The sequence below is a fragment of the Macrosteles quadrilineatus genome, unplaced genomic scaffold, assembly GCF_028750875.1.
Source record: "Macrosteles quadrilineatus isolate MER2022 unplaced genomic scaffold, UCM_ALF_1.0 Scaffold_1__1_contigs__length_201487025, whole genome shotgun sequence".
In the NCBI taxonomy this organism is placed as follows: domain Eukaryota; kingdom Metazoa; phylum Arthropoda; class Insecta; order Hemiptera; family Cicadellidae; genus Macrosteles; species Macrosteles quadrilineatus.
Window position 1 is genome coordinate 169,214,991 of NW_026542594.1, and position 26,152 is coordinate 169,241,142.

Sequence of the window (26,152 nt, forward strand, 5' to 3'; positions counted from 1 at the left end):
TGTTGAGAGAAAACATTCGGTTCATTCGGTTTCTGGTTTGGCTTTCAAAATCCCTATTTGTGCAGATAAAAGCTAAACTTATACACTTCCTAAACCACAGCTTTCAAGACACCGTACTATTAAGTGTACTATCGAAACACACGATAGTGGTTTGGAGTATACTTCTTTACTCCAAAGCACCAGAAGTACTCTTTTCGAGGTGCTTCCTTTTCATTGCGAAGTCATTGAGAAGTATGAAAAGGGGTTGATAGATGCTTTAGGTCGACAATATCCTCATGCCCCACATTTCCGAGGTTGCCGGTATTGGAACTGATATTCTGGGTTTTAGAGAAAACCCAGAATATCCCCAAAACCAGAAAAAGCCCTTCAACTGTCACTTTGAAGAGTCAATGTGTCAGTTTAAATGTTTGCAATATCAGGTATTGGGTATTTTGGCAAATCAGTTTCGATGTTAAGGATAAATGTTACGCTGGGTCTTTCCTCGATGTCTGCTTTACTTTCTGTATTGTTGTGGTGTTCACCTTTTTTTACCACATCGGAAGGTTGAATATTTACAAGAGTGACATACGTAACCAATGAAAAAAATCCATGTGGTGATCCCAAGATCCAGTTCAGAGGTCACATTAAACTGTTCGGCAAACTGGCAAACTTTCTGGAAAACATAAAAGATTCTTTTCTGATGCAAAGATTACGTTCTTCAAGGAAAGTCCTTAAATAATTTTACATTTTATTTTATTAGGATGTTAGCATGTCCTGGAACAGCTGTACCTTGGCAGTACCGACCCGATGACCTTGTCACTTACGCAATGTCACAGCTGATCAGCTGATATCCGGAAGACCGTGAGTCATACAGACTTTCGCAGACCACGGCTCTCTCTCAGAGCCTTGGCCTCGATGTACCTCTACCTCAACCCACCTCACAGTCCCTAGGATTGGCCCACAGCTGTCATGGCCTCTCACACTGACGGGGCTGCAGATGTCGAGGACTAGCAGATGCACTCAGCACTCGTCAAGGACAAAAGTAGTTTTTGTTTCTGCCTCTTGATTTGTAAAACCTAACCTAAACTGGAGCTAGTATTGTTTGTGGATTTGTTGAAATGAAAGAGGAAGAAATTGCTTTTCTTTTATGTATATATTTTATGAGTCGGCCAAAATGTTTCGTTAAATCCAATATCATGTGATGCAAAATGTCGTCTGTTGTGCTATTTTGGGGGCTTTATTTGAGATTTCATGTTGTTTGTTTATTCATTTTTTGCACGAATGGGTCGCTTGAATTATGTCAATATAATATTGCAATAAAGGATTTTCATGACGTTTCGGAATTTGGAGTCTGACATCATCTTCTCATCTGCTATGTTTTGGTTCTGTCCGACCTGGTCACAGGGGTTTTACCGATTTGTAGTGAATAATCTCCAAAACTAAAAAATAACGTTTTGTTTGCTTTCTGTTTTCTCTTAGTTGATTGACCCATTTGAATACTTGGTATGTAATTCAATTTAGTATGAAGAAGATTCTTAAGGGTCTTTGATCCACTGGCAACAAAGGTCTGAATTTCAGATTTCACCTAACGTAAAAATTAAGGAATAATTTTTAGATAATTGTGTATTTTATACTCCGCTCAAACAGCCGTTGCACCTGAGGGATTAGGAGGCCCCTAGGGTTTTCATGGGGTCTCCTAATCCGTCAGGTGCCACGGCTGTTTGAACGGAGTATACACACAATTTCAGAATCTTTTGGTCAGTCTATCCTGATTCTGGCTGGCACGATATCATTTGCCGACGGACTCTTGCCATGAAAGGTCCTCGCCACGCCACGGATCTTTGACAGGAAATGAGCCTGCCCCAGGTACTAAGGGCGGGAAACGGAAGTTGATTGACAAGGTGGCCGCCATCCCGTAGAGGGCCACAGCACAGCTGATCGGTTCGTTCCGCAGTTCCGCAGTGTTCGTCTGGCGGTGAAAGTGTAAAAAATAGGCCATCCGTTCCCAGAGCTACAAAGGACCTGTTTGGTAACGGGGAGCCATCATTGAAACTGTTATACAGTAGTCATTGTTGGTTTTGCATTTGCATTTTGGTGTAAATTTATTCTACCATTGGTAAACTAGTCGCTTCCCAGAATTTGGCTTTGTTTCTGCAAGACTCAATGTTTCGTCTTCATTGTGTGCTGTAGCATTAGTATTTAGTTTTAAGCTTGGGTTCCCATCAATCAGTTGACCTCTTTAAATAGTCGGGTAAATATAGGATATGACCTTAAAAAAATTGCAAGAAAACGTTTTATGGTTTTATTTTGTAGAGTTGGGTTTGCAGAATGACATACTAAAAGTTGCCAAAAATCGGTGCACGAGAAAACCACTAAAATCACAATTTAAAATGGCGGCTTTTTTCAACATTGGACAAATTAAAAAAACATATTTCACATGTATTTGTTATGCACATTTTTCGAGATATTGACTTGGGATCACCGCCTGTATTTATTGAGTGGTTAGTACTTCATTTTGATAGGGAACATGTTTTTGGCCGCCATCTTGGATCCGCCATATTGGACATAGATAATTTTTTTTCAATGTAATGATAGTGTTGTGACACATCATTACCAACTACATTTTTACACTGATTTCAATGCCGAAATCCGTTTTTAAATATCTTTATTCATTTAGAAGATATATACAAAAGAAAACTCTGCACTATACATTTCTTATGGACGTTTCGTAGTTTGATATTTTTTTTTAAATTATTTTTCTTATATCTCCAGTTCTTATTAACGCTTGTAGTTCGTTCTAGGCTTAAAATATTCAGTAATGTAAGGGCTTTCATTTGAGCTCTTGATCATTAAAATCAGACGAGTTAAAGACCTGCTACGAACCTCAGAACAATATTAAATTTAACTTTTTAGAAATATATTTTTATTAAAAGATTTATAACTCGGGTTGTTAATACGTCACCGAGTTCTTTCTGGTCTCAAATTACTTAGTAAATGTTTGGCTTTAATGTTATTGATTATTAAACAAAATCTGACAATTTTAAAATGAGCCATGGACCATAATTTAACATTAGAATGTATTTATATTGAAATTTGTCTTTAGTTAAAGACGTATATTCCTAATTCTAAATAACTCCCAAAACTCTTTATAGTCTTAAATAATTCGCCAAAATATTGACTTTTATTTTAGCTATGAATTACTTTCCAGGAGTTATTAGGGTTTGGGATATATGTCCTTAACTAAAGACAAATTTCAAAATAAATACATTCTAATGTTAAATTATGGTCCATGGCTCATTTTAAAATTGTCAGATTTTGTTTAATGATCAATAAAATTAAAGCCAAACATTTACTGAGTAATTTGAGACCAGAAAGAACTCGGTGACGTATTAACAACCCGAGTTATAAATCTTTTAATAAAAATATATTTCTAAAAAGTTAAATTTAATATTGTTCTGAGGTTCGTAGCAGGTCTTTAACTCGTCTGATTTTAATGATCAAGAGCTCAAATGAAAGCCCTTACATTACTGAATATTTTAAGCCTAGAACGAACTACAAGCGTTAATAAGAACTGGAGATATAAGAAAAATAATTAAAAAAAAAATATCAAACTACGAAACGTCCATAAGAAATGTATGGTGCAGAGTTTTCTTTTGTACAGGGTGATTACTGGGAAACGCATGTTTTTGACTTTCATAGTACACAAGGAATATCGTTCGGCGACGGCCGGAAGTTGTTGCGATGTGTAGGGGGAAGTGTGCATTTTCAATTTTTGCCAAGATGTGGGACCTTGAGCATCGTATGTTTGTCATGCGCCGATATTACGCAAATGGTGATTTAGTCACTCAGACTCAGCGAGACTTTCATACACATTTTAACATTGCACGGTATGGCGCTACCCCTGATCGTAACACGATATTGCGTTGGATACATAATGTAAAACTCAATTAGATCTCTGCTTAAGAGAAACCCTCCTGGACTGGCAAGGACAGTTAGTACCCCTGAGACAGTTGAAAGAGTGCGCCTTGCAACAGCTCAGAGTCCTAGCCGCGACGGCAGAGCAGTGACAGTGAATCCACAACGGTACCTACGTTGACATGTTGGAAGAATATTTCTTGCCGGAACTGCGCCATCAACGTGTCGAGATACGTAATGACGTATGGTTCCAACAAGATGGGGCAACAGTCCATACAGCTCGCATTAGAATGGAATTCCTTCGGCGAACATTACCTAAAACCCACGTTTTGGTGGTGTCACTTGGCCGAGCGCTCACCAGGTCTTAAAATTCCAGATTTCTTTCTATGGGGATTTTTTAAATCTAGAGTTTACATAAACAAACCAAAAACAATACAGGAACTTAAAGAAGCTATTCGCCAGGAAATCAACGCCATTCCTAGAGATATGTTAGCAAATTCCGTAGAAAGTTTTAAGGAACGCCTTCAACGCTGTATTAAAGCAGAAGGCGACCCGTAAAATTATCAATGTTCTCTTACCACCACGTTAGAAATGTAATTTTTAAATGCTAAATTGCAAGTAATTTTATTCTGAAATTGCATATTGTGTACACTGTTTTCCACTCATAAATACATTTTTTGCTCTGAATTACCTGAGTACTCGTTATTTGAAAAACATGCGTTTCTCGGTAATCACCCTGTATATATCTTCTAAATGAATAAAGATATTTAAAAACGGATTTCGGCATTGAAATCAGTGTAAAAATGTAGTTGGTAATGATGTGTCACAACACTATCATTACATTGAAAAAAAATTATCTATGTCCAATATGGCGGATCCAAGATGGCGGCCAAAAACATGTTCCCTATCAAAATGAAGTACTAACCACTCAATAAATACAGGCGGTGGTCCCAAGTCAATATCTCGAAAAATGTGCATAGCAAATGCATGAGAAATATGTTTTTTTAATTTGTCCAATGTTGAAAAAAGCCGCCATTTTAAATTGTGATTTTAGTGGTTTTCTCGTGCACCGATTTTTGGCAACTTTTAGTATGTCATTCTGCAAACCCAACTCTACAAAATAAAACCATAAAACGTTTTCTTGCAATTTTTTTAACGGTCCCTATGTAAGTTTGTTTAGTTTGCCTGGACTAAAACAATAACCTCTATATTTGTCCGCAGTCTACTCACGCCTCTAAATTTAAGATTTCTGTCAATTGAATCACCGGATTTATGGATTTAGATTAATCGTCAAGAAAGGAATCAAAACATACAAAAATAAACTGCATTTTTAGGTTAAGACCTGGTTTAACAACAGATGTATTATGTAAACTGGGCTGGGTATGTATGTGGAACAGTGGCGCAAGTTGACCCTGAGCTGGGAAGTATAGATAACGGGAGCGGGAACGGTGGTAGGTAAATGTAACTCAACGCGAGTGAAGTGATTGAGCATTTACATAAGCACGTGGCTGACCATGCTGAGAGCTGGAGAACAAACGAGACTTCTACGTCAACAGAGCAACTGTGACACAAGAATATGGTTTATCCTTTCATATATGCTGACAACACAAGTTCACTTGAATCGAGTATGTAAATGTGGTCGGGGCTGGAGTCCTTATTTCACAAAATAATGTATCACAAAGGTGTAAGTTGTTTTTTTGTTTTGCTTTTCTTCACGTCTTGACTCAAAATACAACAATGGAAAATTCTAGAAGTGGTCCACGATGCTAGGGGGGATAAAACTAACCGCAAACCTAACCTAACTATTGCATTGCGAGAACTGGGTGTATGTTGACTTGACACACTTCGTAGAAGCCATGGCCTCCTTAATGTCGACGTTGATGAAATCGTCGGAGAAAGTGATCAAGGAAAAGTAAACTCCTTGACTTTACTTTCCAAGCGCCAGACCGGCGACGTAACCGCAGATGTAATGGCGCCGGTTGTGGGTGGCTGTGGCTGTGAGATATGCAACATGAACGACGAGATCATGATGGTTCTGTGTGGGATAAAACGCGATCAGGGTGGCATTGGTGGTGTACAGCGTGTGCGGGTACTTTGTGACGAGGCGAAGACAACTAGTATGTCGAGAAATAAATTATGTGATTTATTACTGTAAACGGAATTTTATTTCTGGAATTTTGAAGGAAATAGACATGAGCTGATAAGCTGTGTGTGGGTTATTCAAATTTAGTCCAACAAATGAAACTTTAACGTAAACTTTTCCTGATAAAATTTAGTAAAAGTTCAACAAAACTGCAAACTTACTCATTAGCATTTGCCTCTCTTCTCCTGCTCCTCAGAAAATGTATCTCAATTATGAGACTGGACTGGTTAAAACTCATCAGGTTATTGGAAAAAATCGTTAAATTAGGCTATGCTTCCATAAACCATGTGACTGCTATTCATAAATTCTTTTCTTTGTCAAGAGTTTATCTTTGTTATTGAATTTTCTGGAAACAAAAGCAAGAGCTAAAATTCGTCAGGGATGCAGCTTGTAGGGGAGAAGGAGTTGATATAAGTATGAGTCAAATCTGAGTTAGTGATTTGAAGTTTTTCTAAACATAGGGAACATCTTTCATAAACGAGCTGAAGTGAGAATCTTGTCAGATGCATAAGAGGATCATTTGCGAATTTGCATCACAGTTCGCAATCCAGGAAGTCCCCCGCACCCAGTCCAGGCCGCGACATAATGCTAACGGTTCCACAGAACTGTTACTTCACCTGGAGCTGGAGCCGTTCAATTAATTGTTGTACCAGTGACCGAGTTGATTCCTGTTCAGATACCTGGACGCTGGACGACCCCTTGTTGATGGATTTTGGATCAAACATTGATGACCTCTTTACAAGCTCTGCTCTGCTTATTCTTAGTAGAATACTTTATCCGTCTAGGTCTTGATCATTGATGGAATTCTGATTTTCTTTACCACTCAACAGTTCTTTTTCAGATTTTCTTTTTTGTACAAGTGTTCAACTCAACTAAACGTTACTGTTGTATTTTTTTAATTCTATAACGTCAAGACATAATCTTAGAATAGTAAAGGAATATTAGTTCCTGTTTCTCGATTTCGAATCAACGTCAGATTAATAGAATGTGCATATATAGAAGACTTTTTCTTTTACAACGATGAGTCTACGGACTCTTCTGCGTTAATAGTAAATCACGGTTAATATAACTCCAACAGCAAGTCTGGCGGAAAATAAAAGATTTTACTTTCATCTTAAATGTTGACTTATTCCAAAGCTATTGAACGATCAAACGTTGAGGCACATTCGAATGGTTCTTTATTTTTATCAAGATGATTTTTTTTCAAATGGCGATGATTATATTTTAGACAACGTTTAGGTGGATTTTTAAAGATAAATCAGTGACTAATTTAGAGATTAATAGAGCCACACCCGTTTATGGATTACGTGTTTAGTCGAGTTTCGTAGGTTGAAAGTCGTTGGTTGTCACGGAGTGTTCTGGAACTGTCAGACTTCAGTATCACTCTCTCTTGACAATTCGCTTTCTCACTCCTACTCATCAGGGGACTTTTGTCATTCCCCTCATCTTTATTCTTTTAGCAGCAACGCATTTTTTCACATTTTGAACTAATATTTTTAAACGCATTGATCTTCAAGGAGATCTAATATTTTGACAGTCGTAGCTTATCTGAAATCAATTTTTGGGCTGTCTCGTTTTTTGTTATTTATTTGAGCATATTTTCTTGGGGTATTTTAACCTTGTTATTTACTGATTGTCTACTCCTACTGTATCAGTATTCGATGTTAAGACCAGTAACTGCTTGTCAGCAAAGTATCGGCAAGTCAGACTCTTAGTGTCCATTTGGCCACTTGAAGTTAATTATACATCGCCTACAATCTACATCACCATCGCGAGGTCGTTTCATCATTTGTGTTCCCGCGATCCCGCGCTACACGCCGACAAACCGACCTCCGACATATGCGAAAAATCCGAATATTTTGGTGAGTAACAAGTGTATAAGATAGGTACAATTGTATTAGCGTTGATAGAAAGGTGCGCGTTTACTAATAATATTCAGTAGGTCTGTTCTTACTTAATATTAGCTGAAAAATAAATACCCCCGCCGCAGCAAACCTGCCGACTAAGCGAATTTCCATTTGTCTGAATTGATTTTCAGTTAAATATATTTTAATAACGAGTACCTAGGTTTGCTGCTACAAGGAAACTAATAAAGTGTGTTTTTGAGTAAAATATTGATAGCTTAGTACAAAATAAATAAATTTGCCAAGTTTGATCAAAATATATCCATAAACAAACAAACTATAACATTTGACAATATTCTCCATAAGAATAACATGGGAATTTTAAATTTACAATTTTTTTAATTTTCTCCGTTACTAATAATCGAACAAAAATACTTTTATATACTAAATTATTTGTTTTTTTAAGCTCTTTAAAAAGGTCTAAAGAGAAATCGGGAAATTTTGTGTTTTGAGGGTCAAAAGTGAGAAAAACCAATTTTTACCCCTTAAAACCCCCCGTAAAGCCCCGTTCCCATGGTCCGATCGTGCTGGTTTGCGAACTCATTCAAGTTTATCCCGCTTTACACCTTTAAACCAAATTTCATCAAAATCGGACAAAAATTACTCAAGTTATCGCGTTCACGGACGTATATATATATATATATATATATATATAAGTCTATATATATATATATATATACATATATAAAAATTTGAACGAATGGTGTTTTTGGCCTCTGGGGACATCAAAATGAAAAAGTAAATCGGTCCCGGGTCTAGGTCTTACCGTGCCACCTACGGTAATAGCTACTTCCCTATAGGGAAATTCGCTAAAATCATCTAACAATAGAAACAGCTGATCTAAATTATAACTATGAGAATATAACTGTTTCATAACCACTTTAAAAAATATTCTATCACTGAACACTCATTTTAAGGCAAAATCTGTAGTAAAGTGTTTTGACCCTAGTTAAATAAAATTTTTACTTTTGGACTTTGTAAAACGCTCCCAATATGTTTTGGTTTTCAATTATTAACTTTGACGATTTTTGTTTAACTAGAAGTCCGCTAATAACGTTATTATTTTACACACAGTAATATTTTTTTTTTTACTGACAGCAATTGTATCGGATGAACCTTCTTGTTTTAGGTTAGATGGATACAAAATAATTAACTACATACCATGTTTAAATACTTTAATTTCTTATATAAACCATTGACCTGTGAGTAAGACATTTTTCTCATACTTAGCTACAAAAAGCTATGAATAATCATTAACTCAAGCAACAAAAAAATTATTGAAATTGTAATACGAAAATATCATGTGATTGTGGTTTGAGTGTCTGACATTGGAAGAAAATCAGTAGCAGTATTCTGGCGATTAGATTGGCCCTTGATCAAGATGGCAGTGGCCAAGTGTACAAGTATTACCACTTCCGGGAGGAAACGGATATTGTCAAGACTTCCAACTAAGATTCAGTGAAACACCTATACACATACGCCTTTGTGTATAAACAACTCATTGTGACTGCTAACATTTCTTACGATTACCACACACCACAACGCCCTCGGTACATAATTAATTATGCTTGTGGTTGTAGCATTTACTGTTGCAGAACATCTGGATATTTTGAAAAGTCACCGTTACCCGTGTACAATATGTCGCGTTGACAGTTACTGGAGCGGAACAGATATGAATGTAGCGGTTACCGTTTCGAAACAGGCGGAACTTTTGAAAAGTCATCGTTACCACATATCACCGTTGTACATAATGTCGCATTTGCGACACTAGAACAGATAAGTAGGTGTGGTCTATTTAAGAAGTGGGCCGGGCAGCCACTAATAAAATTGATGTAAATGAGGTTAGGTTAGTTCTGATAGGTTAAGTTAGGTTGAGAAGGTCCAAACACGTCGACCACAGCTTATTTGTACGTGGTGTGGTGTTGGGAAAGGGCTATGTTAGGTTAAGTTAGGTCCGTTCCCTTACGATACACAAGAAAATTCGATTCTCATGACAATATATTCCAAAGTACCAATACTCACCATTCCTAATTCACTTAATTGAGACCACAACGTGCCTTTAGCATGCAGGGTGAGTATCAACCAATCGTACTACGAGTAAATATACCGTACTGTAAACCCAAAACTCTTGATGAAGTGTTATTTCATCTATGCCAGGATTATCCTCGTAAATACTCAGATCAGCTGATATACAGTAAGTAATTGTTGCCTGCACTGTGTATTTCCCTCAGGATGCTGTGAGTCAGTAGTTTGTCAATACGAGAGTCAGTCAGTCGTCACGTGGACTGTGGAGCAGACTACTGACTCATGGTGGAGCCTGCCTGATAATGGCACTCCTTATCTCACCGTCACCGACACGTCAAACTTCAGCTAACCGATGAATGAGACCAGAGGTTACACTACTAGTAGTTCGTTCTATATACGTTTGTTTTTGAATTGACCAAATTGTGTTCCTTACAATATTCTGCCTTGTAGAGTTGCTACATACTTTTTTCGTAATACTGAAAATGTAATCTTTTCACTTTTTCAAAATCCCAATTTTTTCTAATTTTTTGCCTGACGAAGTTGCTACAGATTTGATACCCCGAGTATGTGATCTTTTATTTTTCCTATTTTCAGTACTTTAAGTTGTTCCGTTCTATATGATCAGCTACATTTTCAGAAATGGTACACTCGATGATAGCTGGATTCTCTACAGTGGTTTTAAATTTTACATTAGCTAGTTTTGGAGGTGTATTGTTCTCGAGTGTGTTGTAAGAAGTAGTTGTGCTTGATGTTTACGAACGTTGATACCAATATAATTATAGTTTTGCAACTTCCTCAATTGTTTATTAGTTGGAATGTCTGATCAGACCTTCGTATGAAAAACTAGCTTCTCATGTGTAGGAAAATATTGCTAGTGGGTGAGGATATTCCGTCTGTTTACTTGACACTTGACGCTCTGTGAAAGTAGAAACCACCCTCCTACTCAACAGTAAATTTATTTTACACAAGAGAAACTTTGACAGTTACTGTTAGAGCCCTCCGGATGTTTACTTCTTCTTCCCCCTCTGTCCAAAGGTAGACCAACTGGTCTAGGATCACTTCTGTGACTATACAGTACTGTATCACTATAATGAGATGATCACGTTGCAATGACATAAACCAACTCTAATATCAATATAATAAAGTGTGCCTTGTGCAGCTTTGTTACTTACTTAAATAAACTCGTTCTTTACCAATAAATTTACAATCATTCAATTTATTGAAAGTCCAATACTTTAGGACAGATGGGTTTTGAGCCATGACAAAACTTTCTCGATCAAACGTTTAGTAAGAAAAGACTATTTTAAGAAGGAAATACACTTTAATACATAATAATTATGTCTAAATTAAAATTTGCTATAGTCGCAACAATATACAGGGTGGAACGAAGTTAGTGTTAAAAAATTTTATCTGTCAAACTACTAAATATTGGTGACAAAATGACACCAATTTAAGTTTCCATACCCTCACAGGTAGGGAATAACGGACAATTTAAGATTTTTTCAAAATATTTGTATTTGCTTACATAAAATGGCCATAAGTGCACTAAACATTGTTTTTATTCCAAATTCATTGTCATTTTTAGAATCCTCGTTAAATTTCCAATATTATTAGTACAAATTCATTGGCATAAAACGTCTGTATAAGCCCTTATTTGGCAATGGAAGTTTCAATTTATGATTTTTTAGAAAAAGGTAATAACTTTTTACAAAGTTTTTCTATACTACACTGGACTCTAGAGAGTGTCAAATATTACGAAAACTTTGGCAGTTATTAACCTTTAAAATGATGTATAAACATCTACTGTTCGTTTGATTTGTCGTTCTAAAATTTAAGGCGGGTTACACACCGGTGTCGCGGATATGATGTCGCCGATATTTTTCGTGTCCGCGACATGCCCCTCGAAAACCAACCTATGTTATCTTATGGAGCTTTACACACCGGTGTCGCGGACACGTTGTCTGCGACTCGTGTCGCAGACGCGTGTCTCGAGCGAACCAACCGGTCGGTGTTTGGACAGACATGTCTCGTGTCTCTTGGGCCCGCGCATGCGCATAACACGTTTCTAGTGGTTTCGGCGCTGTAACTTGGTCTTGGTACTTCTGTTTTGTTTTGTGAGTTGAGTGGTGGGTTTACTCGAGTGGTGGTTATATTATACTAGAGTCAATGTGAATTGACTGGACAACTTATTATCCTTCCAATAAGGATGGGTTCAGAACTCTCTTCTCACATTTACTCTTCGTCGTCGTCTTCGTAGCATCAGCAGCAACAACACACCATTTTCTTCAGAGGATGACATTATTGAAACTGATGAAAAACTGAACTGATTCCCTCTCATGTCGCCAGCACGTGTCCCTTCTCCCATGGTTGCATTTTATTACATGTCGCAGACATCATGTCCGCGACATCAGAAATATCGGCGACATCATATCCGCGACACCGGTGTGTAACCCGCCTAAGAGTTTTTCTTGAAATACACGGTACGGCCAATGTTTAAAAAACATATTTCCTGTAAAAAAAACATGTATTGGCTTCAATGATATGGCAGCAGCTGCTTTAACAATCATGTTTAAATGGGTATTATTGACATTTTCAAAATCCTTGTAAAATTCCTAATACATTGAGGTATTGTTAGGATTAACGCCTTATGAACCTATGTTTTGTGGTGTATCTTCATTTAGGGTTTTTTTTCTTTTTCATTGGCATAACTTAAAAATCGTATACGGTGTTAGTTCTATGGTACATTCAACCGATGTGCGAGATTGACTTAATGCAAAATACAACAATGATAACAATAATAAAGATGGATCATATGGTGTGATTTGCTTGCATGCCAGGTCGCCAGACTTTAAGTCCACTGGACTTGTTTTGTGTGGCTATGGGGAGTACTTGGTCAATGAATACACAAACTATCTTGGTCGTCATCTTTAGTGGAAGATAATAAGGAAATTTAAAACTGGATAATGAATGCAGATGTGCTAGTCAGAGGAACGTTGTATTTTAATGTTACTGTTGGTACCACTTGCAAAAAAAACTTGGCTGTATATCAGGGAAAACACAGGAGATTTTGAAAAAAAAAATAAAACTCAAGTAGTTGGCATCAAATAGAAGGCAACTATTAAAACGTTAAGGAAGTAAGGAACAGTTATTTAAGTTTCGAATATTGTGTGTTTTAGAATTAACTTTTATTTGTTGTGTAAATTAGTTAAACTATGTATTTCTGAGGTTTTAACTATAATTTTAGTAAAGAAATAAATCACTTGGCTGATTTTCATTAGTATCTGTCTAAGCACTACAATCTAATTGCTATACTTTACTTAGATTAATTTTGGGTTTTCGGTGAACATATTGACAACATTGGGAATTTAACGAGGATTCTAAAAATGACAATTAATTTGAAAACAATGTTTAGCGCACTTACGTTTACTTTAATACGTCATAATGTATTTAAGGAAAAATAATCATTAAAAAATATGATTCTGTTTCAAAATTGCTGTGTTTTAGCAAATTTCCCATACATAGAATAAGCTATTACCGTAGTACTTAACGTAACACCTGGACCTGGGACCGATTTATTTTTCGTTTTGAGGTGCCTAAAGTCAAAAATCACCAACCGTTCAAATTCATATAAAGTGTGTAAATAAAGTCTTAAAATAGATCTGTATTTTTTAAACCGAAATAGATTAAAATACCATGTTTGTGGCATTGAATGTTAACAAAGGTTCCGTTTTTTTACATCAAAAATATTGTTAACCCCCCTAACAGGGTAGGCGGGGGTAGGGTAGGGGTTTCCATTGTCTGTGGTAATGCTTCTCCCCTTAGGATACATTTTACTGTGTTCACTTTTATCTTTGGCAACTATACAAGCGGGTAATCAATAGCACAGAAAACATGTCAGTAGCTTGTAAATAAACCGTTATATCTGGTTGTTCTGGCTAAACAACAAGAAATAATTATCAAGCAACGAAACGCACATACATATATGTGCGTTCAATGTGTGTATATGTGTGTATTTAATGTATCCAGGCGATTCGTAAGAATTATAAATTTATTAGAGGGTTTATGATAGATCCTAGGCAAATTATTCAACAGTCGTAACCATTAACTACCTATTAACATTAACAATTTGTTAACTGCCTGTACATAACGCTAATTATTTATTTGAAAAGTACTGTAGTGAAAAGTAAACGGTACACCACAGCTGACTGTACTGTAGACATAGCAAAAGTGTCGACACAATCATAGAGGCTGTGTCGCCAAGATCACGTGACCACCATCCACAGCCCACGTGATATTAAAACGATAAACTAAATTATGTTGCTAATCAGCTGACTCTATCTCTCACTCGGTCAGTATTTTATTCAGCGACTTAGCACTTTGGCAAGGTTGAACACAGTTACACAAGGTAGTGTTCACCGTTTATCAGGAAATGGTGTTTTGAGGTTAATTGAACCAATTGTTGACTTAGTGACGTCATTTTTGCAAGTTGGAAATTACTGTTTCATATCAGATGTGCAAATTTACCAAGTAGAGAACACACTCAGTAGGTATGTTTCATTATTTGTGACAATCAATGCAATCTAAATTAGTCGTTGGAACTTCTTATTGGAAATACGTCTGTTGTTGGTTTATAAGCATTTACATTATTATTATCACTATCATTATCAATCGAGATGGGAATACCACTTATTGGGCGTTAGAATAAGTGGGTATTTTAACCCAAATATGAGTGAAAGATGAGTGTAGAAGTTAGATAATCTGCGTACCTTTATTACTGACTAAGATCAGCTGTTCCGTTAGCCAGGATAATTTATTTATAGGATCAGGGATGGGATAACTTTATCCAGTTTTTAACCATCAAAAAGCTACTGACTTTCCTCAACGTTTTGATTGTTAGGGGAGCACTATGACTATAACCTATAGTATAACTATAACCTAATATAAGCTGGCTACCCGGCCAGCTTGGTACAGTGGTAGTTACCCACAGTATTTTGGCCCAATCCTTTAACTGTCCAAAGAACTGCAAAATCGAATTACTTTAGTGTATGCTTTATATTCTGTTGGTTCGCTATGTTTATGGTTGGTAGTTTTTATGTTTTGTCTTCCAACTGAATACTGTACCTCAGTTTTTCTACATTATCATAATTATTAATTTTTCTCAGTTATATAAAATCACAAACTTACCGATCAGTCTGAAATCGTCAACAATTTATTGCACGATATATAAGATGACATATTATTCTTTGTTTCACGTCAAATATTGTTCTATGCAATTTCCTACTGTCCTGGGTTTTTGCAACCTTATCTTCGGTTTGTTTTCGATTACGATTATATCATACATCAAAATATTTAAGACAATCGGTAGAGAATTCTTAGCTGATATAAAACACGATATTGCTATTGTTGTAATATTTGTTTTCCCAAATTTAAAAAATGCCCCTCAACTAAATATCTACCCCCAGCAGACTGTGTGATAAGGAAGCACGTTACCCCTTGACCTTTGACCCAATATCTTGCTGGTTCCTGCACCCTGTACCCTCAACTCCTCGGCAGTCCTTTCGTCGTCGTCGTCGCGGTCGCGGGTGTCCCATCTCTAGTCATCATGTTCACCACCTTCTTTTACTTCTCACACGCCAAATACAGTATATGGTAAGCCACAAGATAACAATCTACTAGAAGAATTTGTTGTACGTTTCATTCCTATGATGAGGTTTTGAACTATAGTTATTATTTTTAAGTTACACCTCCCTGAAGATTAAAAACATTTTATTGTAAAGCATTTTTTTAAGCATAGCACTGTACTGTATGTGTAATGTAATGCACTTTTAACCGAAACAAATGAATTTCGTTGTAAAAGTATGTCTCTGTTCAAGCAGTTGTTCGATTTTAGTGGCATTTAATTAGTAGGTAGGTGCAAAATATCCATTACCTAACCTGTTTTAGTAATTTTTGAATTGTGACAAACCTGCCTGCTTAATAGTTGTTAATAATTTAGTGATTGTGAATGTATATAACTTAATATTTATAACCATTTAACACTCCAGATAAATTCATTAAACGTTATTTTAAAAGCTAAAAGGTTAAAAAGCAAATATTTAGTATAATTCTCACTTGAAAAAAAAACAATACTTGTGTTATTAAATCGTCTGGAGTTAATCGATATATGTTTGTTGATTTTTGGCAACACAATTAAAAGTGTTAAATATAGCGCTTTTGGTTCAATGTCAATAAAAACTATCTATCTGTGCTTTCGTTCGATGTTTTTGCATTGTGGATCAAATTTGTCACCAATATTAGTTGTACTGCGTAAATAGATGTTTTTTTTTATTGTTTGGGGGAAGAATATAGGGCTATGTCCAGAAAGAAAGGCCTGGTCAATTATTTTATACCAATTTCCTCGTCAAATTTCCCTTGAACTTGTACACAGTTCTTGATCTAGTTTTCCTATGCAGTAATCACTAAGACATTAATCACGTAATAATAATCCAACATTACAACCAACAACATGGAATGATGGAAGTTTTTCGAGTGGCGCGTAATCTCATCGCCTAATCTTAATTAATTTATGGACCAATCCACGTGTTTGCCGAAAGATAAGGTAATGTTAATCAGCTGAAAATTACCACGTATGTTCATGACAAGAGAGGTCTTGTAATCAGCTGTTTTCTAGTAAACGTAGTGATGCCCAGGTCGTGCTTTTTATGGGGGGTTTAACAGTTTAACTTGTTTTGCACAATTATAAATATGTTTGTGAATTCCACAAAGATGTTGTATAACGTGTTTTCATTTTGTAACACAGTGCGTAGAAACGTTGTTGTTTTGTACAACTTATCTTCGTCTTGTTCCCTTTCTGTTTTGACTCTTGAATTTATTTTGCATAGGTATATTTTTTTCATGTGCATATGACTTGTAGCCATTATTGATAGGTAAACAATATTATTTAGAATTTCCTACACACTTAGTGACATCCTTTGATGGTTTTCCAATTTTATTTATACACTTAATGGTAGGATAATTTTGGTTAAAAATAAACTCAAACCAAACAACGTGTGTCAAATACCAATCAAAATATTTAAAATGTTTTATGTCTGTCTAATAAATATTCATAGTTTACGATTTCCATTTTGCAGTTTTTTAAACCTCAAGACATAAACTGGAAGTGGTTCGGGGCATATTATCGATGAAATTAAAATAATCTATAACACAACAAATTTAAAATTACACATGACAGAACCCGTAATACTTCAATAAATAAATAACACGATAAAGTTCGTGTAGTGCGCATTTCACCGTTTCTTCTAATTACTGATGATGGCAATAATTGCAGCAGTTTCAAGTACAGTATACTGGTGTAGCATCACGCCACTGCATGGTGGATCACGCGCTGGAAAACAACTAATTAAATGTGTTCAATTAAGTCGACGAGAAACTTTCTTCTGATTCTCAACTCTAAAGTTCGTCCTCCAATGTGGTCGATAACGATAATAAAGTTTTAACTAAACTCTCTTCGAAAGCCGAAGCGAAAAATGAGGGAGGCTCGAAAATGCTTGATTTTTCGTACTGAAACAACAATCAAATAAATAAACATATTAGTGCAATGTAGGCCTATTTCTTAATAACTTAAATCACGAATGGTGTTGATTGTGTTAGGCCACTGTAATCAAACAGCTGTTACCATTTTTAAGCAAGTTAAATGTAAAAGGAATACTTCACCGATGTAATGAAAATTTAAATTGTTTAGATATGTTTAATTTGTTGAAATATCGTCAAATAAGTGTTTATTATTGTGAAATTTACAATGGTGCTTTATGATAAACACAAAAAAATAAATTGTAATAATGATACGATGTGTTATAAGCTACTCTGTACTATTTTTATTTTCTTCTGCGAAATCAGTCGATGCCTACTGTAACTGTTGGGGTTGAAATAAGCTGTTACTATTATTTAATAATTATGAAATATTTTAAACAGTTGAACCATAAACATAGTCAATAATTGATATTGGGTTAAATCAGCTGTTTCTACTGTATTGTTGTCATTGGTTCAGTTTGTACGTTATGATGGTCTGCATTTTTTAAACCTGAACTGGCAAGTGCATCAAACAAATGAATAATGGTATAAAATAGCTCTTCATAATAGATACAGTTAATAAACTTATCACGTAGACGAAGGCTAAATATGTTGTTTTCCATTGTTGCATTGTTGACAAAACACGTTTAGATAATAAAATTGGAATTACACACGAAATCTCTAACTATACTCTTTAAGCCGTGCGTGACGAGGAAGTCCAATGTTTAGCTAATCCACTTAAAACATTAATTTTAGGGGTATTTTTGTCCTTATCTTTGCCTGTATACCCAAGACTAGTTATTTTAATTTATAGTAATCTACAGTGTAACCGAAAATAAGTGCTAATGATTTTCAAAAATTCTTGAACAATGTAGGCAATTTGAGTAAATTTAAATTGTATGGTGATGTTGATGAGCATATTTAATTGATATTTGTTTCGCTTAAATTGTGTTAATGAATATCTCGAATTGTGAATTATAATACAAACAAAACCTAGTTATTCTTGTATTGAGAAAAATTATTCCAAAAACGGACAGTTTTATTAACGAATATACTGAAATAACAGTTGTGAGAGTTTTGCAGATTTGGAGGATTATTTTTAGTTGATTTTTCTGTTGGATCTTTTACATAATCTTTACAATCACCCTGTCCTTGTCGCGGTATCAGTAAGTTGCATAACACAGCCTCCATGTAAATGCTTGTATGTTTTGTGTTTGAGACAAAAATGTTCCATCAACCAAACTGAGGTGATGTGACCCTGATAACCTCTTATCAAATCGACCCACGGGTCTCGAAACTACTTCTCATCACTCTAAAAATAACTTCGCTTTTTTACGATTTCCTTCATTTTAATCTAAAACTAGTCCATCAAGCGCTATAGATTAGAATTTCACTAGTAGACTTCTAAATGTTTGCCTACTTTAATGCTAAAGTACAGTACTATATCGTGTCTCCTCAGAGTTGCAGTTTTTTTTGTATTTTTCGTACATTAGGAATATCGAATACGCATTTAACCCCGATACGCGACTAGCTTTCAGTTAAAAGGAACGGAGCCGACTAGAACAATCTTTAGCACCCTTAGACACTAACTACGACATAAGAGTATTTTCTTATGACTGCTCTTGTCTGCGCTAAGACATAGACTAGAAATATTAAATTTTATTCCTATCCTTCCCATCCGTTTGAATACAGGGATGGACCACAAAACAAAGTGTAGCTGTAGCTATTAAAAGAACGAAAAAGAATTCTTCACTTTCCCTCCAATTACATTATAAACAAATATACACTTAGAGCTATATAGGCTACAATACAAGTTTTGTTCATTATAATGACTACTTCGGTGAGAAACTATTACTGTACCTTCGCATTATGGATAATTTTTTGTAATGTCTCTAGAACTAAAAACCCGATATTCTCAAGTCAATTAATGCGAAAATTTTGCTCGTTTACCAATCGACAAAGGCAGTTCATAGAGCACGGGGTTGAAATTGTAACAATGAGACCGAGGGGTGGTGTACACGAGGCGCGACAGGGGCGCGGCGGAAAACCGCGGCGAGTGTGAGAACTAACGAGTGCAACGCGAGCCACCATTGGTCGAGACTGAACATCTGTAGCCAATGAGCGCGCGGCAGCTCGTGACGTCACGGCTGTCGTTTAAATAACCTCGTTTGACGCGTCGCCCGATTCTCAGTCCACGCCGACAGCGTTTCGCTGGTTGGTGGTGCGTTGTGTCAAATGGTGGTTGTCCGTCGAAGTGCTAATAATCACACAGTTTTTACACTGTACACGTGCAATTGGATATTCTAGTGTTACCCTGTGCTCGGTGCTGCTTCGTGTGGTTACTGTGTCTAGTGGTTCAGTGGAGATTCAACTCCGTGTGTTGCGTAGCGCGGTTTGGAAACCTGACGTTGCGTTTTCACCCGTAGAAGATGTTCAACTCCTAACGGGCCCGTACTCTCGTACAACCGACTGTGATATTCAGACCAAAGTGTTAGCGGACCTCGTCGCTTACGTCGAACCGCAGTGACCCGCCCCGCGGTTCTAGGCTGTGAGCGACATTTATCTGGTTCCTCTTAAGTTAGTTAAAATGCCCAACAAACAGGTTACGTTCGGTGACGTGATCACCTACCCCAACAAGCCGAAGTCGGATAAGTCCGAGGCGGAAAAGACGGTTTCGATCAAGAACCGCTTTAACTGCGGAGCTCTTAGGAATAGTCTGAAACTGATGGCAGGTGGCAACGGCAATCATCTGATCGCCATTCGTTTGGTTCGCAGCAAGCTGAGGAAGCGGGAGGACAACCTGCACACGACGGTGACGACGAACCATAACAACAACGTGATACACCATCAGCAGCAGACGCAGCAGGTCCCTCAGCAACAACAGCAGCCTCAGTGCCAGGAGGTGGTCGTCTCCTGCCCTAGAGACAGCCAGGAGTCTCTGCCTCCGCCCTTCCTGTGGACCAACAGCCGCTGCTCCACCACGGCCTCCTCGCAGTACACCCTGTACAACAACGATGAGGTATGTCAACCAACACTCATTGTACAGTAGTTTCATAGACTAAAGGGGTGGTAGTTTGTAGTAAGTCAAACAATTCATTGGAAACACCAATGACTGTAGGCTATCTTATAGACTTTCCGAAGTCTTTAGTAGCCACAGGCCAGTCCTGTGTGTTTAATTTCATATGTAGACAGATCGACAGATCACAGGAAATATTCACCGATCCTTTTCAAATTATGCCCCTGGTTTCACTAAATCAATGGAGACCATTGACTTATAGACCATTGTAATATTTTATAGACAATATAAAAATGGTTCACAATTTAGCCCCTATTAGACAAATATGAGGTCCTTTAGTTCTAATGTGGTAGTCAAACTCACAACATGTTTCGCCTATTCAATAAATAGGCATGTAGTATGTACCTTATCGTCTAGCGTAATCTTTATCACAATCTAATTCAAACAATTAATTACATTTCATTAGGATGAACTGATCCGAGAATAAGATCTTTGTCTTGTGATTGTTTCGGAAAAGTTGTTACAGTAAATCAGTAGTTTTCATATTCTTTTTCTCTTAAGTTGCTGTACCGTTACTCAAATTGTATTCTACACTTTTTAGGCCCTGATTAAACATTTAAAACATTAAGCTAAGCTAAAACATAATTAATTACACTTTTTAGGCAGATCTTAAACATTGGGGCATTTTTGTCCTTGCAGATTAAAAAACAGTCATTGATTTGTTTTGTACACTAAAATCTCCCATGTTTAGTACGTAGTGCGTTAGCTTACAAGTTTCGTGATGAAGTTTACATAAGTCAGTCTATTTTAGCGCTAACATTGATAGCCTATTTATGTGAACGTGTCGATTGATAAGGGGAGCGCAAGCAGATCGTCATAATGATAAGATTCAAAACATCCAAGTTACAAATCAGTGTTTTTACATAGGTTATTGTAAATTTCTTGTAAAGTCAGGTATTAATTTTGTGTTTAACGATAGTTTCAAAAGTCAAAATCAAAACATCGCCGCGCCGCGGCGCTCCGTTTTGAGGGGGTCATTGGCCTCAAACTCTTTTTACCAGTCCCGACATTGCCCTTGATCTTGGAGGGGGGATGAGTTCAAAACCCGGACAGCTGTTTGAAAAATACGTTACGGGTTGTAATCGTCGCAACGAGTTCACTGACTCGGGAGGAGAGGATTGCCCGAGTAATGGTGACTGAAATATAGACACTTAACTCGTCTATACGCTATAGACACTCGCACACATATACAATGCCATCTTATCGATCGTAAATGTAGAGGGCAATCGAGTTGATTACTGCCACCTGAAAAATAGTAGGAGATTTATATAGGAGATTTATCTTGTTATGACAAGTTTTAGATGTTTAGCGTAGGAGATTTTATTAGGCCCCTAGACCAAAATCATGTTTGAAAATAATTGACTATGGAACACTATGTGTATGCAATTCAGGCTAATCGAGCTGTATTACGTGGGAAACCGTTGAAATATAAGCGTATTTGACTTAACACTTTATTTTATCCTTATGGCTTTGTTAGTTAATGCCAATGGTTATATATTGTTTGGAATAACGTTACTGTACACCAGCGCGTGACCGCCACACACGACACGCGTCTATTATTGAGCCGCTATTTCCAACCTCGGCAAGGGGGAGACGGTCGATGTGCTGGAGGCCGTGGGACCTTGGGCGAGGGATTGGGCGACTGGGGTGAGGGATGTGACGAGGGTGCTCAGGATCGATAGTGTTGTAGACCTGGGGCTGAACAAAAACCTTCTCAGGGGCTGTGGCCTTTGAATGCACCGACTGTAGGTAGAAAAAGAAAATATCCGACCGTCTGAGACTACAAAACACGATTTCAAAATACGTTATTTTCGAAAATGCTGCTATTTTACTTGTTATTTGGTTAGTCTATCATGAAGTTAGGAGTTTAGTCCTAAAGAATATACCCGTACGTTTATACACTTTATGAGTACAGTTGTGAAGCATTTTACGTCCAATTGTTTTTTTGTCAAATAGGCTATATTTGGGTAATTTTTACTCAACATTTTTGAGCACATTGAAAGAGCCGTCCAATAACTTTTACTTTATAAGATAAAGATTCGTATTTCAAAAATTTAGGAACCAATCACTGTGGCGGGTTATTTGTAACAAGTTCAAAATAGAGCAGTGATTTAATCTGGACCATTAGACAGAGAATTAACTGAAATTATAATGATGTTTGGATCTAGATGTAGGATTGTAGGATTATACAGTAGCGGTACACTCGACAACAGGTAGGATTTGCTGCTCGAATCTAAATCCAGCCAAATCACACAACCATTACAAACTAACTTTCACCAAAATACAGTACCTAAAATAACAAAGTTCCGCGTCGGTGATAACAAACCAAAAGATAATCAATAGACCTCGATTACACAATTGTGGTTTCCGGGGACAGACCAAGGTAGATATCGGTATTCAAGGCATACGGGTGACACTGCATTGACAATATCCACAACGCCGAGTTACCGAGGTCCCGGTCGAAGGTTTGTGCCGAGGCCGCCATGGCGAGGCTCCCATCATGCAGTTGTTTGAAAGCGCGAGGTAATGACGGACGAAATGATGGTGAGTTCTATTGGTTATGTTTCCTTCGACTGATAGTTTTTGTGTAGTTTATAATTACATCGGCAGTATTTTTCATTACCTCTATTTAACATTAAAGACTTGCTGTTTTCTTCTATTCTTCTGTTTTTCTTGTATTTCAAAATAGGAAACGATGTCGGGAATGGGCATTCGCTATAATTTTTTACATTCGATTTATATACACCATTGTATATATGTAATCAATGGTCTAGCTAGGTCACTAGGTGGGTGTCCCTTACCCCTTGTCACACATACACTTTACACAGCTGTAAACACGAGACAGCCTTGTTGTCGTGTAAACGTTTACTCTTTCTGGTGCCCTCTACGGACTAATAACCTTTGGTCGTAGTTTTCTCGAAGGATAAACATCAGCGCGTGCAATTGTCGGGTGCAAAGGGTGTAAAACCTCTTTGTTTTGCTAACCGTTGCAGTAGCGAGCGTCGAGCAAGCGCCCGTGACACCGTTGTGGGGGAAGTAGGTCGGGTCTGTCCCCGCTAGGTTGGCACCAATGGAGATTGTAAGTAGCTTGGCAACACTGATTGTCATTATCAGCTCACAGCTGCAGAGTACAGTTAATTTGTCCAGGCTACATAAGTTTGAAATGGGTGCTACTGTAATTTAGTTTTTTTCTTTGTAGTTGGAGTGCCTCCTAAATAAAATTCTTTGGAAGTATTAGGACGTTTATTTATCTTCTGATAACTCACACACACCCACAACACAGTTATTCAAACAGCCAGATAAGTCAATCGTTTCAATCTTTCACGTTGCCATTTCTGGAATCCTCGAGGGCTCGAAATTGTGTATAGTACTTGATGTGTATTCAAGAGCAACGGCGCAGACAACACCGCAATCAGATGTGGCAACACTGTACCTTAGAGACCGTTCACCTACCACAGGCTACTCACTCTGTATTCCCTACATTGGTCATGTAACTGAAGACGTGTCTCTGTTGTGTTGGGTCTCGACACGTGGCTTAGACCCGTGACATATCTCTTATGATCCAAGGTCGTGCGTGCAAACGCCAGCGTTGTGCTTTTCGTATAATTGGCAAGCGTGATAACTAACTGTATAATGAGCACAAAGTTAATCCGCAATCAAATAAACCAGGGAAACGGGAAAAGACCACTAAAACTTATCATTGCTATCTGAGACTTGGGACAGCACGCTCGTGGTTTTGTCATGTGGCCAAAGACTAACAAAGACGACGGCGTTGACTTTGTCTACCCTGCCAAATTGCGAATGAAACGTTTTTGCCCGGAACGGCTGCCAAGTGGTGGTAAATTTAGAAAAGGGTGAATTTGATCTGGTAGATATTTTGTTACAATTATTGACAAGTTTGGGTTTTTAATGGGGCTAACTCAGGGTAAAATTTTCATACAGACTCATTCCACACTTCTTTCCCTCTTGGCTCCAAGTATACCTAACCAAAAGCCTCCAAGTTGTCCCAATCTATTTGCTCAGTTAAAGCATAGACAAATAGAATAAATATAGACTGTCAAAGGAAGGTTCCGGCGCCCACAGCTAGGAGTGCCGTGTAATTACGGCGCACACCGCTGCAGGCAAGGAGGGCAAGCGCCGTATGTGACCAGCAGACGCTACAGCGGTGAGCGCCGTAACTACACCGCAAACCTATTGGAGACTGTTGAGGCCGGTTTTTGATAATCTTTTCTCCAAGACCTAATTACAGTATTTCTAGGACATATTTTCTTTAATTCAAAACAATATACAGTAATTCACTTGTATTCCTTTTGATGACAAGACAAGAATATTAAACTATATTTTTACACATACTAATCAACACCCCATCTTCTTCCAGGTGGACAAAAATGGTTTGTTGTACATTTCTGGGTACAGCGTGTTGACCAATTTTGTCCTTTTACAGGACAATCTGGTACACAGCGTGGCTTGCGAGGAGCCCAGGGAGTGCAAGGGTCTTCGCAAGAATCTCAGCGGCAAGTGGCGACGTCTGGTCAAGAAGAAGCCACCCCAGGAGGTGTACACATTACCAGCCGAGCTCCGAGACCAGCTCAAGACCATCTATGTTTATTGAATACACCCCAACCTCCCTGCTGCGACTCCAAGTCTCAGCTGGAAATTCACATTCAAATTAGATGTAAAATCCACTGTAGATTTTCGGTTAGGGTTAATTTATTCGGTACCGAGCAGTATTGCAGTATTGCGGAGCGGGTGCCATCTGAGTGCCATCGCTCGAGGGCAAGTGATATTCCAGTAGCCTAGGTGTACATATCCGAGTTGTAAATATTCCTTCCATGTATTCCGCAGACACGTCCGGACGGATTTGTTTAACTGGGTACCTTAGCGGGTATTTTCCAGAAAAATACCCGCTCTAGGAATTCTTATTTTATGGCCATGGCTCATATTGAGTCTTAGTTAGGTAATTTTTTAGCTTAGTGAAGTAAGTTGTATCGTTCGATATGATGAATTTAAGTCTACCTTGTACAGTATACATGGAATGAGCGTGAAATTTTAAATGTGAGTGTAAAGATTTTTGTATTTTTACAGTTTTTTGTCGTATCAATGTTTTATGGAAACTCGTTCAATTTGGTCGATAATATTAGAGATAAACCTAAAAAAATATAAAAGATAATTCAAACAATAAGGGACTGAGTTCTTAACACATTGATTGCTTTAAATATTTTTTTATTAATTCTTTGATCGATTCAAAAATATATTTTTCTAACTTATACTGTAATAAATTTTTAAAACACATTATGCAAGTACGTAGATAGTAAATCAGTGCAACTTAAATTAACTAGTCATTTAATATTTTTGAAACATCAGATAAATTAGGGACTGACTGTGAATCAGTATTTTCATTTGTACTTTGTTTACCTTTAAGAAAAACAGCCAATATATGTTTATATGTAATATTAGGATCCTAGATTGCCAGGAAATAGTTTTTAATTTCTAATTTGATGTAAAGAAGTGCAAAAATAAATTCAACCTGTAAATCAGAAA

At 37.2% G+C, this 26,152-nt stretch overlaps 1 protein-coding gene across 2 annotated transcripts in view; it reads left to right on the forward strand.

Annotated features, from left to right (window-relative positions):
• Window positions 1-26,152, forward strand: part of LOC128989566 (uncharacterized) — a 225,249-nt gene extending 199,097 nt beyond the window's left edge. For both annotated transcript variants that reach the window (XM_054411480.1, XM_054411471.1), the window contains exons 5-6: window positions 20,311-20,554; window positions 25,056-26,152. In XM_054411480.1, coding sequence (XP_054267455.1) covers window positions 20,311-20,554; window positions 25,056-25,223 — 412 coding nt within the window. In that variant the 3' untranslated portion in view covers window positions 25,224-26,152. The remainder of the gene's footprint in view (window positions 1-20,310; window positions 20,555-25,055) is intronic.